The 17,887-nt window shown below is 38.4% G+C and overlaps 1 protein-coding gene across 2 annotated transcripts in view; it reads right to left on the reverse strand.

The window, feature by feature from the left end:
- Positions 1-17,887, reverse strand: part of PRKN (parkin RBR E3 ubiquitin protein ligase) — a 722,467-nt gene that overhangs the window by 15,514 nt on the left and 689,066 nt on the right. For both annotated transcript variants that reach the window (XM_054062010.1, XM_054062009.1), the window contains one exon: positions 2,370-2,456. In XM_054062010.1, coding sequence (XP_053917985.1) covers positions 2,370-2,456 — 87 coding nt within the window. The remainder of the gene's footprint in view (positions 1-2,369; positions 2,457-17,887) is intronic.

The following is a 17,887-nucleotide window of genomic DNA, read 5'->3' on the forward strand; positions in this document are numbered from 1 at the left end:
ATTTTAGCGAAAGAGATGAAACAGTCCTACCACACTTCTTTCCATATAGGTCCCACAAACGTTTTGTATGCAGTTTACATGTGTGTTGTATGCAAGACAGCTTTGTAGTGACGTTATTTGGATGAAACAAACATCTCAGCAGCACCTGGGTTTGCTTTGGTTTAGCTACCTGAGTTTGCTCACACGGCTAAGAAATCCAGGAAAACATTCTTACAGTGGCACATCACCACCTTGTGGAGAAATTTAATTAGTGCAGCTCTCTTAGGTTCTTAAAGAAAAAGAAAGCTGACCTACATGAATTAACATCAGCTTAAGTTGGAGTCTAAATGAATTTCAGATAACTGTCTACACCAGGGAATCGAAATGCATAGCTGCAAGAGTTATTCCAGTAATATCGTTTAACTATTTTGGAACAGCTCTTTGAGAGTACAGGAAATTTTTCAGGAACAGCAAAAATGTTCACATTACACTGAAACACCAAAAGCAGTCAACTTCACTAAGTTAACAGGTCTAATTGGGTGCAATTCATGTGCTGAGATACTACCCCAGATAGATGAAGTGCTCCCTTTGTCATCAGGAGAAGCTAAGACAATATGGTTTTAAAATAAACCACTTCTATGGTATTCTGATTTTTCCTGACACACCTTTGTCTCTGCCCTAGAGCATGGAAATTATACAAACTCTAGCTCCCAGAAAACCAACATTGTTAAACTTCTTTGCAAGGTGCCGTGATGACTTTCAGTGGTAGGCATAAATAGCTAATGCGTACAGGTCTTACTGTTCGTGTTAAGATGTATTCAAGTTCCAGCTCTATTTAAATCAGGTGAGAAATTGAACCTTAGTCTCTTACTTTACCAGGCTATTGGATATTTTAAGTATCTCTTAATGTCTCTGTTGAAGTTGTTTTGGTTTTGCTTTATATGAATGGGAGCTGGAAGACTGTTCTAAGGCTATTGCAAACAAAAAGAGATTGTTCTTTGTAGGGGGTAGTTAAGCTGCAAATCTCCTTGTATATACCTATGTGGTTACAAAAAAGGAGGTTGCACAAATTCATTGAAAAAAAATATTGCTGATAGCTACTAAACACAAAATTCCATATCTGAATCACAAATCGCTAGAGACTCGGAAAGTAGATGGATTTGGGGCCTCATACAGTACACATTTCAGGGTGCCAGAGGCAGATAACCTGACTGACTACTAAGATACAGGCTGTTTAATTCTGTCTCAATGAATGCTAATTATTTTTAACAATTAGAAGAGCTTCACTCATAAAGGTTAAGGGGAAGAAACCACCCAGGTCATAGCCTAGTGCAGCAACTTCTCCAAAGTATAGCAAATGAACTGTCTCAAGGCAGCCCACAGCAAAGGGTCTTGGTAGGCCTCCTGCTCCCTTCTGGTCTCTATGTTCAAAGACTATGAGGCCCCAAAAGCCAGAATCTGACAGGAGATGGGTTAAAAAGCTGACCAGATGCAATGACCTCATCAGTACCTGCCCAAATCCACAGTCCTGTATACACTGTATTGAACTGGAGGTGCTCAAAGTCTGAGTTTCCTCTCAGTGTCAAACACGTCAGACACCTGAATTTCTGCTTCATAGAAGCGCACCTCAAGCTGTGAGGTCTGAGGGGGTAACTCTCCATTTTTTTGCATTTTCACTCTCTGTCCTCTATCTATCTATCTATCTATCTATCTATCTACCCATTTATTTATTTATTTATTTATTTATTTATTTATTTATGTATTTATTTATTTAAAATGGAAAGACTGTGATTTATTTGCCATGGAGAGCAGGGAAACTTGAATCTCAAACAAAGAGAAACACCAGAAGGGAAATCTATTTTATGGCCAGATCTATAGCTACAACAGTTACAAAATTATAGGACAGTCTACAATAATTACCATGTCAACAGCTTCCAGGCTAGGCAATCCATTTTTTATTTCTCTATGCTAAACCAAAAATTATCAATAGCATTTTCTGCATAGGCTGTATAAAACTGCTGTTATTCAGTTCAAACCCACATGATTTCCTGACTGGCGCACTGAAAATAAGCTGAAAGGCAACAGGACTGCAGAAAGTCTTTCAAAAGTGTTCACATTGAATAGACACAACCCCAAAAGCCCGTTGGGAAGGCCTTTTCTTCACCAACTGATGGCAGAACCCTGTGTGTTCCTGACAGAAATCAGCTACTCTATCAATTAAAGTGACTGAAATCTACCACAAAGCCAATTCGGCAACTCCGATGGCTGGAGTAATTTGGCATGAACATAATTGCTTTTACATAGAATTATAATTAGGGCCTATTTGACAAATGTTGCTCTAGCTGAGCCAGCGATAATGGTCAGGATGTAATGAGTTGTGGGATCCCTACCTTCCGAGCCATGGCTCCCTGCATGCTGAGGAGAGAGTTGCATTCCCCTTCATGGTATTCTTCTTTACATTCACGGCAGAACACAAACTGGAAAACAGACCAAAGCACACAAGTCATAAAAACACATTAGGGATATAGACAGCAGGTTACAATCATGAGGAGTCACAGAGCAAATGATCTCTTGCCCTTCTCATTCCATTAAATTCCCATAATCCTCCTAATTGTGCATCTTATTACACACTCTCCTCATTAACACAACAATTTTGCTGTTATTATTATACATTTCATTGGTGAGGTAATATAAATGCTATTATTAAAAATGAGGTTTTGCTACATGGTCCATTCAGGGACATAAAGTCATATTAGATATTTCTGGGTGTGTTTCTCCTACACTGAAATCTGTTTATACAAGATGGGTGCTGGCTGAAACAAGCAATTCTGCTTTATAATGTTTGGTAATGGAAATAGTCTATTTGTAGTTCTGAATCAAATGTATTCTCTACGGAAAACTATCGCTGACTTTACTAGGGGACGATCACTTTATATAGGTCATATGAAATATCATTTTCTAGAAAATTATATCCTTGCCATAGACTTCTACAGAATGGTTTTAAAAAAATCCATAGAAAGAACACAATGATAAGTTACTTAACACAAGTTTTAGGGGATGTTCTCTAGACTGTTACTGCATTTCTAGCAGTTGTTCTGGTTTCACTAAATAGCATTGTTCGTTACACACGGCTTCATTGAAAAGTAACATCTTTTGCAGATGAGTAAAACAATTGTCCCTACCCCAGTCTGAGTTGCCTCTGCCACATAAACTGTTTCATATGACTTAAGTTTGGTGCCTTTTTTTAAACTCTAAACAAAGAGAAAAACAAAAATCTCCGTCTTGACATGTCAAAATCTTTGACACATCAATGCTGCACTAAATTCCACGTCCTTGCATATAAGGGGAAAAGTCAATAATGTAAAATGTGTCTCTCTTGTGCTGTTCTAAAGCCATGATGGCTTGATATGTCTTGATGCAACTCCAGACTCTGAAAGATCTCTCAGCAGTAAGCCATTCTGACTGGCATTACAAGCAAGACTGATACAACAGCCTTGATTTTTAGATACAGAGCTGCATTCACACGTAATGAATAAGGGATATCAGGAGGACATGACACTAGAACATTTGCCTACTGCAAATTCCAGCTTTTGCACTTTCATTTTGAACTTTTTCAAGCTGTATTGTCACTTTTCTAAGAACCACGGAAAATTATATTTCTTTGTTATGCTAAGGAAACTGCACTTTTATGAAAAGAAGCATCGTGCAAATTCTGTTATTCTGGAAATCTGTGAAATATGGAGCAGAGGAGTGGACTATGTGTTATAACTTCCAGAGATATAAAACCTAATCCCTTGTTTGCTTTCTTGTCACTTATCTCCACTATTTTGTCAATAATTTAAAATGTTTTATTTTACTTCAACTAACACTGATTTGTCAATTTCCTTGCACTCGTTAGCAAACAGCTTAAAAATGGAGGCACTTCTGGAAGATATGTTGTATGAGAGACTGTATTAATTTAATACTGCATCATTTAAACACATTTAAATAGAACAATTTGTGGTCAAAAGTTTCAGCCGTGTTGAACACTGCTCAAACACATCTACTATCTGTCTGTATACATAATATATCAAAGACTTAACAGTTAAGATTAGGGCCAGGCTTAACTGCATTTCCTACTGTGTGTCCTATTCTCTTTTTCCTTCATGACTTTACCTCCTTATGAACACATTTGGCTGAAAACATTTGTCTGAACAGGTTATGTATATACTGGCTTTATCACTGCCTTATCACACAACGCCACTTGATTTCCTCACTCCTGTCCCTCCCATTTTTCCCATGCGAGTTCTATTTTAAATCTTTCATAAACATTGAAAAGGGGGAAATACTGATGGAAGAAAAAACCCAGCAGGATATATATTTTGCAAAGACACTCCAGCTGCTTCACAATGTAGTTTTTATGATATTGCTATTTATTATAATAAAATTCATAAAGTCATGCCATATTATTTAAAGACAGGAAATGTATTTTCTCATTGCAGAGGGCATTTTTTATACTTACCTTTAAAATAAAAAATCCTTAGGACTAATGTTCCCAACATTTTCCTTATAGGCTTGCTGTACTGGAAACATATATGACTCTGTAACTGGGCCTTTCATTAAGAATTGTATATCCTGCAAGTAAGTCCATGAGTTAGTTTGCCACCTCCTTGTAATGAACAAAGGCTGAGGGTTTTTTTGGTGAGACAGGATACTCTTTTGACATCTTATTAGATAATGGATGAGATGTAAAATCAGTTCTGTGGCAAAAGAACACCTTGGAGGCAGATCAGTTTGTCAGAATAGATAGGCATCTCCCAACAGAAATGCATTAAGCACTCCCTTTTCATGGCAAAGCATGCATCATAAAGAGAAGGCATATCACTTACAACAAAGAGCAGCTTGTGATAGTTTTATTCATTTTTTACATTCAGACATGAAAAATATAATAAAGTTTCAGTAATAAAATACAGCAACCTCAAAACTGCTGTCAGTTAACTTGTATTTTGTGGCTTCATTAGTATTAATACAGTTATTTTTCCCTTGGATAGAAAAAGATTTAAGTTCTTCAGATAGGATTTAACACTTTTGCATAAATTTAATATTAGTAAGTGTTTAAAATTACTACAAGTAGTGTAATTACTAATAACAATCACTCTTTCCCTTCATTTGCCAAAAAAAGACTGGCACATTACTGTGATACATAGACAGCATATAAACTTTTTCCGTCTCTGTGTATTTAGCACTTACTGTTGTTACCCTTGAAAGATTCTCATGTTGGAAAACAACTAACACCAAGAATAAATCCCAAAGGTCCCAAACCTACCTTCCAAGTTTATGCATTAAAAAGAGGATTAGCAGGGAAATCTCCAAAGCACTTAAGGAATTTAGGCACTGGAAATTAATATAACCTCTGTGTGTGCTACTACAGGCTTTTGAATATCTGTAAAAATGTATGAGATAGGCCTAAGCAGAAATCCTGAATCCAAGCGACCTCAGAATATGAGGTATTAAAAATCTCAACAGGAATCCAGATCCTGTTTTTAATATCCTCCTATCTTTATGATCATTCAAAACGAAGGTAAAATTAGAATAAACTCTGGTCAATTCTATAGAATTCAAATCCCACAGATGCCATCCACAGTTCCAAGAATAATACTGAAAGAAAACTAGGATAGTGAAACCAAGCCATACTTTCAGTTATTCTTGACTGTCCCATTTATAGTGTTTTTGTTTGGAAGTGGGAATAGAATGTAGCTCCTTTTTTTTTTTTAATTAAAGAAAAATGAATTTGTCCTTTACATGCTATGCTGGCTGTGTTTTTGGAAACAAGATTTTGCCATTTCCTTTTTCACAACATTTCAAAGATTTGCTTTCCTCTGGATTAAGCACCATAGGTCTCAATCTCTCCCTTGCCTACTGTAAATGCCTTTTCTTCGGTCATTGTGACTATCATAGAATCACAGAATCATAGAGTGGTTTGGGTTGGAAGGGACCTTCAAGATGACATTATTCTAACCCTCCTGAAACCTTCCACTAGATCAGGTTGCTCAAAGCCTCACCCAGCTGGGCTTTGAACACCTCCAGGGATGGGGCATCCACAATCTGTGCCAGTGCCTCACCAGCCTCACAGGAAAAAAACCAACACCCTAATATCTAATCTAAATCTTCTCTCTTTCACCTTATAACCTTCCTCAACCTGCTGGTCACACTTCTTTCGATGCAGCCAGGGTACATGTGGCTTCCTGGGCTGTAAGCACACGTTGCTGGCTCAAGTTGAGCTCCTCATTCACCAGCACCCTCAAGCTCTTCTCTTCAGGGTTGCTCTCAATCCATTCTGCGCCTAGCCTGTATTTGTGCTTGGGATTGCCCTGAAGCAGGTGGAAGTCCATGCACTTGGCCTGTTGAACTTCATCTCCCTATAGTGCTTATAAAATATTACAGTTAGGGAGTTTGAGCGCCCTACTGTTATTTTGAAGTTACTCCTCAACTCAGATATCCCTTTTATTTTATTTTTTTTTCACCCTTACCTCCTCCCATGTGTCTACACAAGGAATGAAGGCAAGGTTGCAGTGAGGTAGTCATGGTCAAGGTTTAATCTGCGGCACCATAGTACACTGCTATTGACTTCCGCGTGAGCTGGCAACTCAAGCACATACTCAGATTTCCTGCCAGGCTTCTGCAGTCCATGTTGAAACCTTGACTAACACATTTTAACTCCTACAGTTACCACTGTTGTCTAGACTGAAGACAGACTATGCATAATACATGGTTTGGCCAAAGTGCATCTTCCAAAGTAGATGTTCACATGCAGATTAAAGATATCAGGTGAGGAAAGATGCACTCATACCTCTGGTACAGCATTTTAACGGCTCTTCAAAATCACTGTATCTATATGTCTGCTTTGACCTCTTCTGGTTTCAGCATCCAGCCACTGCTTTCTGCTTTACATTTGTCTGCCAAAATAAAATCTTTCAGTATTCTATATTATCTTCCCATGAAGGTCCTTGTACTGTAGTCAAGATACCTCTGAATCTTCTTTAGCTCAAACAGATAAACTCTTTAAGTTTCTCACTGGTTAACATTCTCCTCCCTCTCTTTTTAGCCCCAAATCACATTCATGGCAGTTTTCTGGGAACTGTGTTGTTTTTTTCATTAATTATATTTGACTGATCTTTGTATCATTGCTGTCCTGTATCAGCAGAGTCTTTGTATTTTCTTCTGGATAATTGTCAAGTACTGAAATGTGACAGGTTTGCTCCCAGTCCCTGCTGAATGCTGCTAGCTATAGCCTGTTACACATAGATTATTCACAGAAAACACTACTTTCTGTGATCTGCCAGTTGTTAATCTGCATGCCACTGCCCAGTGAGGCATCCGTACTGCATCATTTGATAGTGATGCAACAACGTGGCTGCACAGACCCTAATCATGTAAATTGGAACCCAGTCACCTAAAGCCTTTTATTGGTATATTATGGTGATGATTCCCTTATCAGAATATTCTGTAGTTTGAAGTCTTACAAAAAAATGAAATTTTGTTCAATTACCTTTTCCTTATCAAACTGTAATATCATCATAGAGTGAAATCAGTTTCTTCTGATATGATCTGTTGTCTTTGAGCATATATTGACTAGCAGTCTTATCAAAATTGTTTTGTCTTCTCTGCTCTTCTAATCTTTTTTATTTGATCTTCCCTCAGTCAGTGCTGTCTGTCCAGACCCTTCATTACAGATGGTAAATGAAAATTAAAGCTACTGAATGAAGGCAAGATAAACAACTCCATCAGTACTAGAGCTTTATGACAGCAGTGCAACACTAGTATGCAAGAGGTGCAAAGGTTTCTTAAAAACATGGCTATAGTAGTAGTTTGGCCTGTGTCATCAACAGCGTGGCCAGCAGGACCAGGGGAGTGATGGTGCCCCTGTACTTGGCATTAGTAAGGCTGCAGCTTGAATACTGTGTTCAGTTTTGGGCCTTTCAATACAAGAAAGACATCGAGGTCCTGGAGCGATGAAGCTGGTGAAGGGGCTGGAGAACAAGTCGTACAAGGAGCGACTGAGGAAACTGGGGTTGTTTAGCTTAGAGAAAGGGAGGCTGAGGGGAGACCTTATCACTGTCTACAACTATCAGAAAGGAGGTTGTAGGGAGGTGGGTGTTGGTGTCTTCTCCCAAGTGATAGGTGATAGGACGAGAGGGAATGGCCTCTAGTTGTGCCAGAGGAGGTTCAGATTGGACATTAGGAAAAATTTCTTCACTGAAAGGGTTATCAAGTGCTGGCACAGGCTGCCCAGGGAAGTGGTTGAGTCACCATTCCTGAAGGCATTTAAAAGATGGGTAGATGAAGCGCTTAGGGATATGATTTTGTAGTGGACAGGTATGGTTTGGCTTGATGATCTCAAAAGGTCTTTTCCAACTTAGTGATTCTATGATTCTATGACTATTTCTGTTTTAGTGACTGAAGCCTAATTCATAGCAATCTTTTGCTGCAGATCTCTAAAATTTGAGGATCTAAATTAAGTTGACACGGAAAGACAAATGCCATTGAGGATCCACACCAAAGAGACTTGTCCAAGGTCACATAGCAGCACTGTAAGGGAGAAGATTTACAGGTTCTCAAAAGAACCACACTCTGGTTTCATACAGTCAAAACTTAGCCTAATAAAGATAACCAGGAAAGTGTTTCCATGATTTTTTTTTTTTTTGTAAATGAAAATATGATGGAGGAATGCAAATAAGTAGTCACTTGGACTACTAAGTAGAAGCTCCTAAGAATTCTGATCAGCAAATTTTTATATTATATACAGCAAATATATAGTGGTTTGGTTTTCCATCAGACTAAACAAGATTTTTCACCTCGTTCTTTTTTTGTTTTTTTTTTTTTTTTTAAAAAACCTGGAAAGTGTTTTATTAAATAGTAACACAAATAAAACACTGGAAAAGTAAAAAATTCCTTCTCTTCATCTGACCACATGATCTCCTGGTCAAAAAACTCCCTTGAAAATGTAAAACTTTATAAGTAATCAAGTCTCAATCCTAAATGAACTTTTGTAATCAAAGTATAGGCTACTGATTGAAAATATAAGCATGACACATAGAATAGTACAGACACAAAGTCAGATACACAAAGTCATCTCTCTGTGGTGTTTTTGTTTAGAAAAATATAGCTTCCAAATGCACTTTCCAAAGTATAAATTATAATGTTATAGTGAGCAATAAATACCTAGAGATTTTATTTATTTATTTTTTAAGAAAAGCCCCCAGACCCCAATCATCACTGGAAAAGGTTTTACTATGTTTTGAGTAAGAGAACAGATTCTTGGCTACAGTTCAAACCTCCAAACCCACAAACTAAGTATTTTTTACATTGAAACTACATACTTTGTTACTTATTCACAATCAAAGTCGATTAAAAACACCCCCACCATCCCCTGAATGCCATGCTACCGCTGTGACCCAGACATTTTGGGTATTGGATGTCAATTTTACTTTGGCACTTTGTTACGTCCAGCACTAAATGCAAGATCATGACCCACATACCCTGTCTTTTGATATTCCTTGTGCTTACTACAGGAAACTTTAAAAGCAGAATATTTCCCATCTGCAGTAGCTACATTTACTTCGGATTTGTGGCTTTACCAATTGTCAGTTACAGAAAAACCTGCAAATACTACAAAGAAGATAAATGCCACAGTAGAAAACGTATCCATTTTTAATGGCACTGTTTTTCTCAGATAAAATACAACTGCAAAGCATGCAATTTTGTTGTTTTTTCCCCCCTTATAATAAAGTACACACGTTTACTATGCATATTTCATCTAAAATCAAACTTCTGTGAAAAGCATGACAATCTGTCAAAACATGGTGTCAAAAATATAGCTGCAGTCTCTGTTCAGCTTTTGCAATCTAAGGGCAATTTGCCATCAATACTATAAGAGGCAATTTTCTATAAACATTAAAAGCCTTAAGTGTAGGACTGCATCAAAATGTCTTAGAGATTTCAATGTTTTTCTTTTGAATCTAGAAGTGAAAATCTCCTTCCTAACTTCTGCAAAACAACCCATGGGCTCATTCCCTAAGATCTAGATGATGGCACATACATCTCAAGGCTCTTCAGTGAGTGCTTGATGAATTTGTATCTGCAGACAAACAGACCCTCCTGGAGTTTGCCTTGCATCAGGCAGCAATAACCTAAAAGATGGATTGGTAAAACGGACAGCACAAGCCCCGATAACATGTCCCAGACCTTCCCAAGTCTCATTTGCTGGTCTATGTGGATGGGCAATCTTACTTCTTTCCAGCCCCTTTCTGAATTGCGTTGAGATCCAAGTGCTGCAAGGGGCAGAACAGAAGAAAGAAGCAGAGTGGAACCCAGATGTTTCTCACAGATAAAATTACTTCAGGCCTCTGTGGGAGAAACGATAAAGCTCTTTCCAGATTCTTCTACTCCATACCTACACATAAGGGTAGTGCACAATCTTGCTCTGAGCGTGTTTGCTAGGATGTGAGACTTAATAGTTTTAATGCAGAAAATAAGAATGAAAGTCCATAAAGCAGAGTTAGTAATGAGATTATGTGGTATACTGGAAGTACAAACCCCTGGTTTTTGTTGTGCTATCGTGTGTATGTAATACAGTCAGGTAGCCGACTACACAAGCAAACATGAATTCAAACTGAAGTATGCAGAATTTTCAAAGTAGACCATAGTTTTGGATCTCTGAACAGGCATAGCTTGTGCCTTAACTGTGCCCTGAAGCACTGGGAAGGGGTGCCCAGACTGATACCAATCAAGCTACCTTTGGAAAAGGAAGCCAAGAGAGCTTAAACAAAGTCGACAGCTGCTTACAGCAGCAGGCTGCTAAACACAGCAAGACATTCATGTCCCTGTTACTTACCTCATCTGTACCAGAGCTGCAGACAGCAAGCAGAGAGAGCAAGGCTTCTAACTCGTCATGCTACAGAGACTATGACAAGACCTCAGATGTTAAACATCACTGCTTTGAGGAGCTATTCCTAACCCCAGAAACAGCTGCTACCTCAGATTCCGACCCCTCCTTCAGGACCAGCTGCCACAGCTGGGCATCTTTCTCTGCTCTTAATGCCTGTGTGCTCACTTCTCTCTGCCTTCCCATTTCATTGCAGCAGTAGCTTAGCCCTTTTCCTTCTTCTTCAAGTGGCAAAACGGAACTCTCCTTGAAGCTTATGCTGCTGGGAAGCTTTAAGTAGCCCTGCGGGAAATCTTACAGCCATGTCTGTAATCTGTAGCCAATGCAGCAACAGCACGTTTAGGACCTGGACTACTGTCTTTGCATGGTGGTGTGTTATGCTGGGCAGATGCTTGGAGCTAGCTTAGGGACGCAGAAATACAGAGATCCCTTGCTTCACTATGTAGTACAGATATTACAAAGAAATATAATTCATTATTAGGTTGCTGCTGACACCACTGGAGAGATAAAATGATTGTGTATTGGCTTCATTCTGTTCCCACTTAAGTAACTTTAGTATCTGGTACAGACACCTAACCAAATCTAACTACAGTATAATTTTGTGCTATTAAAATGCCTGGATGAGTAAGAAAATGCAAAGTGGATGCAAGTAAATGTAAGGTTTCTACAAATTATTTCCATAATAAATTACATGGTATTTCTATGAGGAAACATTTAAAAAAACCCCAAGATTATTGCCATCAAATAATTTAATGGAATATATTAGAAATTAATGCAAGGCATAAGAGGATTAGTAATTTATGAATATAAGGAACATTTTTAAAGCAGCCAAAGAGGCAAAATGTATCTAAGCAGTGATTTTTATAGAAAAAAATGTAATTTAGTGGACATTATTCTCTGTATTTTGAATATCTCACAGAAGTATGTAGGATTCCACTTACTACTGATAAAAAGAAAAAAAAAAGAGCACCGTATTTCTAAATACATGATACATAGGAGCTTATATCAAAACATAGCCTGTGTATCTCTGTCACTTAAGAGTAGTAGAAATCTGCTGTGACTCCAGGGAAACAATACTGTATTTACCCTAGAGCAGATAAAGTCAGAGCATGAGTTATGTTCCAAAGAAAAAACCCCAAAACTAGCATATATATTGTCAACACTAAAATGGATACAAAGAAAAATAAGAAGCAAAATTTTATACAGAAGGAAGCATTATTTTTAGGGAACTAGGATGCAATGAGGGAAAATGATAGTTATCATGAGATGCCTTTAGAAAGTGTGAGAAAAAGCATTTTATAACAAGTGTAACAGCATATCTTCCTAAAATATTCCTCCTGCAGAAGATACATCACTTTACATGTGTGATGTCAAAAGTTGATTTTTTGCAACAAAGTGGTTGGAAGTTACACTACAATATCACTTCTGGCAAGTTTGAAAAGGATGTTTTTTTGCTGAATGCATATATCAGTTCACGGGGAATGTAATGAGGAATAAATTTTACTGCCTGTGGCTTTAGCTCCTGCTCTAGCAGCTTTGGAGTTCAATTAATATGCCCTTAAACAGTACAACAAACCTATTTCCATATGATAATACTGCTGCTATGTATGCATGCCCTGGGCATTTTTGCATCTAGCTGAACATTTTTATGTGCAAACAGACCTGGAAATCTGATGGATTCATTAACACGGTTCTTGAAATGAGCTACTGAACGTGCAGGCTGGGAAGCTGATGAGTGTTAAGCAACTACGCAGTGCTTAACTCACACTGAATTGCAATAGCAATCAGGCAACTCACTTCCCCAAATGTTTTTTAAATATCCCTAATATGACCAAGGCACCCCACATATGAACTTTTATTCCATGTCATTCAGACTTCTCCTGCAATGATGTGCAAGAAGCACATATTTTGTTCATGTCCTGATTGCCAGAATTCATCTATTAATACATTAAAAAAAAGTCCACTCAGCAAATATTAAACATTTTCCAGAAGATGGCAGCAGTGACACAAGAATCAATACAGGAAAGCTTTGCTAAGCTTTTGCAGTTCAAAAATATCCTAAAAAAATCCATAGTCAACAGCTCAGATCCAGGGTTACTAACAGCTGATAAATACAAAACCAGTCCTGACAAGACAGTCTGATAAAGAAGAAATAGTACTCAGATGCACTGAAACACACAAAAAGGATCAAGGGGTGCTCCTTGTTTCAAGGGCATTTCATCTTCTCTTGAAACTGGTAACAGCTGAAGCCCTGCAAAAAGACCATCCTTCTAAATATGACCATCTAGCAAATAAAATAGCATAAATAAAGTACCCTGGATAACTACAGTGCTGTTTTAAGTGTTTTATGCTCTCTCCTACGTGCTTTTCATAACTATAAACACCAGTATCACAAATTAAGGAGCAGATTTCTCTAAGTCTCTTTTTTCTAAGGAAGTGTCCAGCTTCTGCACAAGGGTCCAATGAGAGTGCCTTTCCTCTTAGTAACCAGATTAAGCAAGGCATTAGGATATTTTTCCGAGAGAAATTATTCTTTGGGGGGGAGAGGGGGCAGAGGGAGATGTGATCTTAAGCCTCTGTTCTGCTTCTAGTTGATATTTGTCTTGTGAAGAAGCAAATACTTCAAAATTGCGGAATAACTAATCTACAATCATCAAGCCAATCCATCTTCTCTTCAAAGACCAGCACCAATCAGTTCAACATCTGCTTGGTTCACATTCAGAGTGTGAATAGTACTTAACTGCAAAAAAAATCCTGCATTAGATGTTCTAATTAGAGGCTTTTCTAAGCCTGAATATTGACACTGAACTACACAGAAACTTCAGGCAAATTTCAAAAACAGATGACAAGTTAGTGTTAAGCCTTAGTTTAAAATTAGATGTAGCCAGACCTCGGAAGTTCATCAGCTCCAAAATCTGAATGATGGATTTAGACATAGGATCTGCAATTCCAAATAATCTGAAAGGGGAATGAACTAAAATAAAAACTGTTCAGAAGATAAGTGAGAAAGAAATTACATGACATTTTGAAACCCTTCAGATCTGGTTCTCCTAAACTGGGCATCAACTTTGCAAAATATTTTTTAAAAGACAGCTGGAGAAAGCACTGAAATAATAATGAAAATACCATGCTTCATCTCTAAAGGAAGAAAAGCAGGCACTTCCTGAGAAACACAGGCCTGATAAAAAAATCAACGATATCTAGCCTGGTTCATGCCAGGAGTCCCCTGTCACAAACCAGAGGTCCTATTAAGGACCCCTCAGTTTCTATGCCTTCTTTTCAGTGCAAAGGGTAGTTCTGTGGTTTTAAGTAATTTTCTTCTGAAACGAGAATGTTTTTTAAAACCTACACTGTTAATGTTAATTGTGTTCACAGAGTATGTATCTAGTCAATAATGTGACTTTGCTGACCTTTCAAACTGATCCTTTTCTGATTTGTTGATCCTAGACATTTTCTGTGAAATAACCATATAAGCTACCAAAAAAATGATCCTTGAAATGTGAGCTTGGTATATTAGCTGGTTTACAGGAAATGCAAACAATTTGGCATTTTTCGCTGCACCATTTTGAAGAACCAGACAATAGACATTTTAGCAAAAGAAATTCCCTATTTGGATTCTGAATACATATATATGCATATAAACCAAACAAATATTGTCCTGTATCAGCATATACTGACAGGTATCAAGATCCCTGTCTACAAAACATATGCTTCGTGTATTTTTAATGTTTATTGAAATAATTTTACAACTTGGCAATTTTCTTAGTTTTCTTTGGATTTCTGACAGATCTACAAACCACCCTACTATATTTCTCTAGTTGCCTTGGAGGTAACACAGCAGGGCACAAGCAATCTAGAAGTTTTCTGAAGTGCACTGATGAAAATTCCCTGACACAAGTGATGGATGAGCCAAGAAAGGGATATGGTCTGCTGTACCTCATACTTCCATGAAGAAAGCTTGGAGATATGAAGACTGGAGGCAGCCTAAGCTGCAGCAACCATGCATTGTTGGAGTTGAGGATCCTGAGAAGAGGAAAAAGGGCAAAAAGCAGGACCAAGCCTGGACTTCAGGAGAAAAGACTTTGGTCTGTTCAGGGACCTGCTTTGAAGAATCCCATGGGAGCCAGCCCTGGAGAAAACAGGGGTCCAGGGCAGCAGTTGATGTTCAAGGATAACCTCCTCCAAGCTCAACAATGGTCCCCCCCAACCATCAAGAAGTCAATAAAAAGTGTTAGGAGACCTGTACAATGAACAAGGAACACCTGACTAAACACAGACATAAAAGTGAGGCATGCAAGAGGTGGGAAAAGTGATCCAGGAATAATATAGAGGCACTATCCAAATGTGCAGGGATAGGGTTAGGAGAGCCAAAACCTGCCTGGAGCTGAATCTAGTAAGGACACAAAAGGCATCAAGGACTTCTACAATTACATTCGCAACAAAAGGAAGACCAAGGGCAGTGTGGACATGCTGCAGACTGGGGCAGGAGATCTGGTGACAAAGGACATGGAAAAGGCAAAGGTACTCGATGCCTTCCTCACTTCAGGCTTTACTGCCAAGATTTGCCTTCAGGAATCCCAGATCCCCGAAACCAAAGGGGAAGGCTGGAGCAAGAAAAACTTGGCCTTGCCACAGGATACTGCTAGGGAATATTTAAACAAACTGGACGTACACAAGTCTATAGGTGTTAGTGGGATCCGTGAGTACTGAGGGAGCTGTTCAATATCATTACAAGACCACTCTTGATTACCTTTGTGTGGTCCTGACAACTAGGAGAGGATCATGAGAACCTAAAGAAATCCAATGTCACTTCTGTCTTCAAGAAGGACAAGAAAGAGGATCCAGGGAACTACAGGCCAGTCAACTTGGTTGTTTGGGAAGCCAATGAAGCAGCTAATTTTGGAAACCATTTCCAGACATACTAAGGACTAGTAGGTGATTGGGAATAGTCAGCACAGATTTGTGAAAGGGAAATCCTGCCTGGCTGAACTAATACTTTTCTACAATGAGGTGAGTGTCTTGGATGGACAAAGGCAGAACAGTAGATGTGGTTTATTAGATGTTGACCACGGAAACAGGTTTCCCGAAAAGATTGTGGATTCTCCATCCTTGAAGACATTCAAAATCTAACTTGACCCGACCTGAGGAACCTGCCTCAGTAGACCCTGCTTTGAGCAGGGCTGAGCTTAGATCAGGTGACCTCCAGACATCCCTCAGTGATCTGACACTTCTGTTTCCAGTTGCTTAATGAAAACTGCAAAATGTGACTACTACATTTTTATCAGGTATGAATCCGTGCAAGATTTTATTTATCTTTTACTTTGGCATATTTTTTATTAAGACCTAATTCTGCATGACCCTGAGAATCCTTTGCATATGTCAATGTTAGTGGGTTAACACTAACATTGCAAAGGGTTGCCATGATGCAAAGATTCTTCTTCGCTGCAAATATGCCTAGAGTCTGTACTTTGGAGTTGCTTTCTGCCTCATTTTACCAAAGGTGAAATCATACAACAAGGTGCCATCAAAGGCACTTTACTTACAGAGTACACGCAAGGTCCTCTTCCAGATGTTTCCTCTCTCCACTCCCATGGGATCTATCACTAATGACAAGTAAATTTTCAATAGCTGCATAGAAATCTTTCTCACACATGTATGTATAGCTATGCAGAGCATTCCTAGGACTCACAATTAGCATAAATTTCACTGCTAGGAAACATATGATATGGAACTACAATTCGGATGGCACACCAGATTGCACTAAACCAAAGCCCACTTGTTTATCCTTTTCTCAGCACAGTCAGATGCAGATGCAACACTTACATCCCAAGGAAACATGTATCTGCACATGCGCGTGTACAAAAGGACCACTCCAAGGTCCACTTCTCGGAGTAGGCCAGGCCTCTGTATAAAACCAGTTTATGCTTGACTAGAACACACCCATGAATCAATTTTCATTCAAAAGATCCAGTGTAAGAAGACAATTCAACTGCAGTGCATCTGAGTACCAGTGCCAGCGGGAGCTTTACAAACCTATTGGGTTAAGAAAAAAGTAATAAAAATTTCCCTTCTTTTTTTGCTCCGTCTCTTCCAATACTGTCACTTTCCTTCTGCTCATATCTGGAAGCATTACTTTTCTCACCTTGCTCCTGAACATAGGAAGAGCCTCATAATCACTTAGGACTAAATAAAAGCAAGAAAACACTTACAACAATACTAACAGTATCACTACACCAATGCTGGTAAGAACAACGATACTGTCTAACACAAGGTGTTAGGTTCCTTACTCTCAACCCTCTCTTTCCTGCTCTTAAAAGGCTCAGAAGTAGTTACACCTGCAAACCTTCCATCTGTGAAACCACATGATATTGGAGTGCTCTTGGGGAAGGAACAACAAGGTATATGTTTGGAAATGTTCACCTTTTCTACCTCATGAGGTATCCTTAAGGCATTCTATGCAAATTAGTCAATGGTAAGTAGGGTAGCATAAGCTAAATCCTGTATTCAGGACCTGCATAAAAAGCAGATAATTAATCAAGGGGGAGCAAAAATTGGAAACTTTGCTTTTTTTTCCCCATATATTATTCAGATAAAACCAGGCCTGAGGAAATTATTTGTGTGTCAAATCCCCACTACTTGAGCTTACATTCTTGTTGTTCTATTCTGTTAATTGTGATATTTTGGCTTTTTTTCATTTTTTTTTTCATAAATCAAAGTATTATTGGTCACTGATAAATAGCAATGTATTGTTTACCTTGAAATAACTATAATCTGGTGGAAAATGTTATGTTTTTTCTCTTTTCCTTCAAAATTCAACTCCGTTTGCTACTGGCAATTTAACGCAAAGCAAAAAAGAAAATAAACACTGTTGGTGTATGACCCCACTATATTTTTGTTCTTCTGCTTCAAAGGCAGCCTGCCAGCTCATACAGGTTACTTATGCAAACTGTATTAAAAGCAATCAACAATAATGGCCCCAAACCA

This window comes from Cuculus canorus, chromosome 3 (genome assembly GCF_017976375.1).
Source record: "Cuculus canorus isolate bCucCan1 chromosome 3, bCucCan1.pri, whole genome shotgun sequence".
Taxonomy (NCBI): domain Eukaryota; kingdom Metazoa; phylum Chordata; class Aves; order Cuculiformes; family Cuculidae; genus Cuculus; species Cuculus canorus.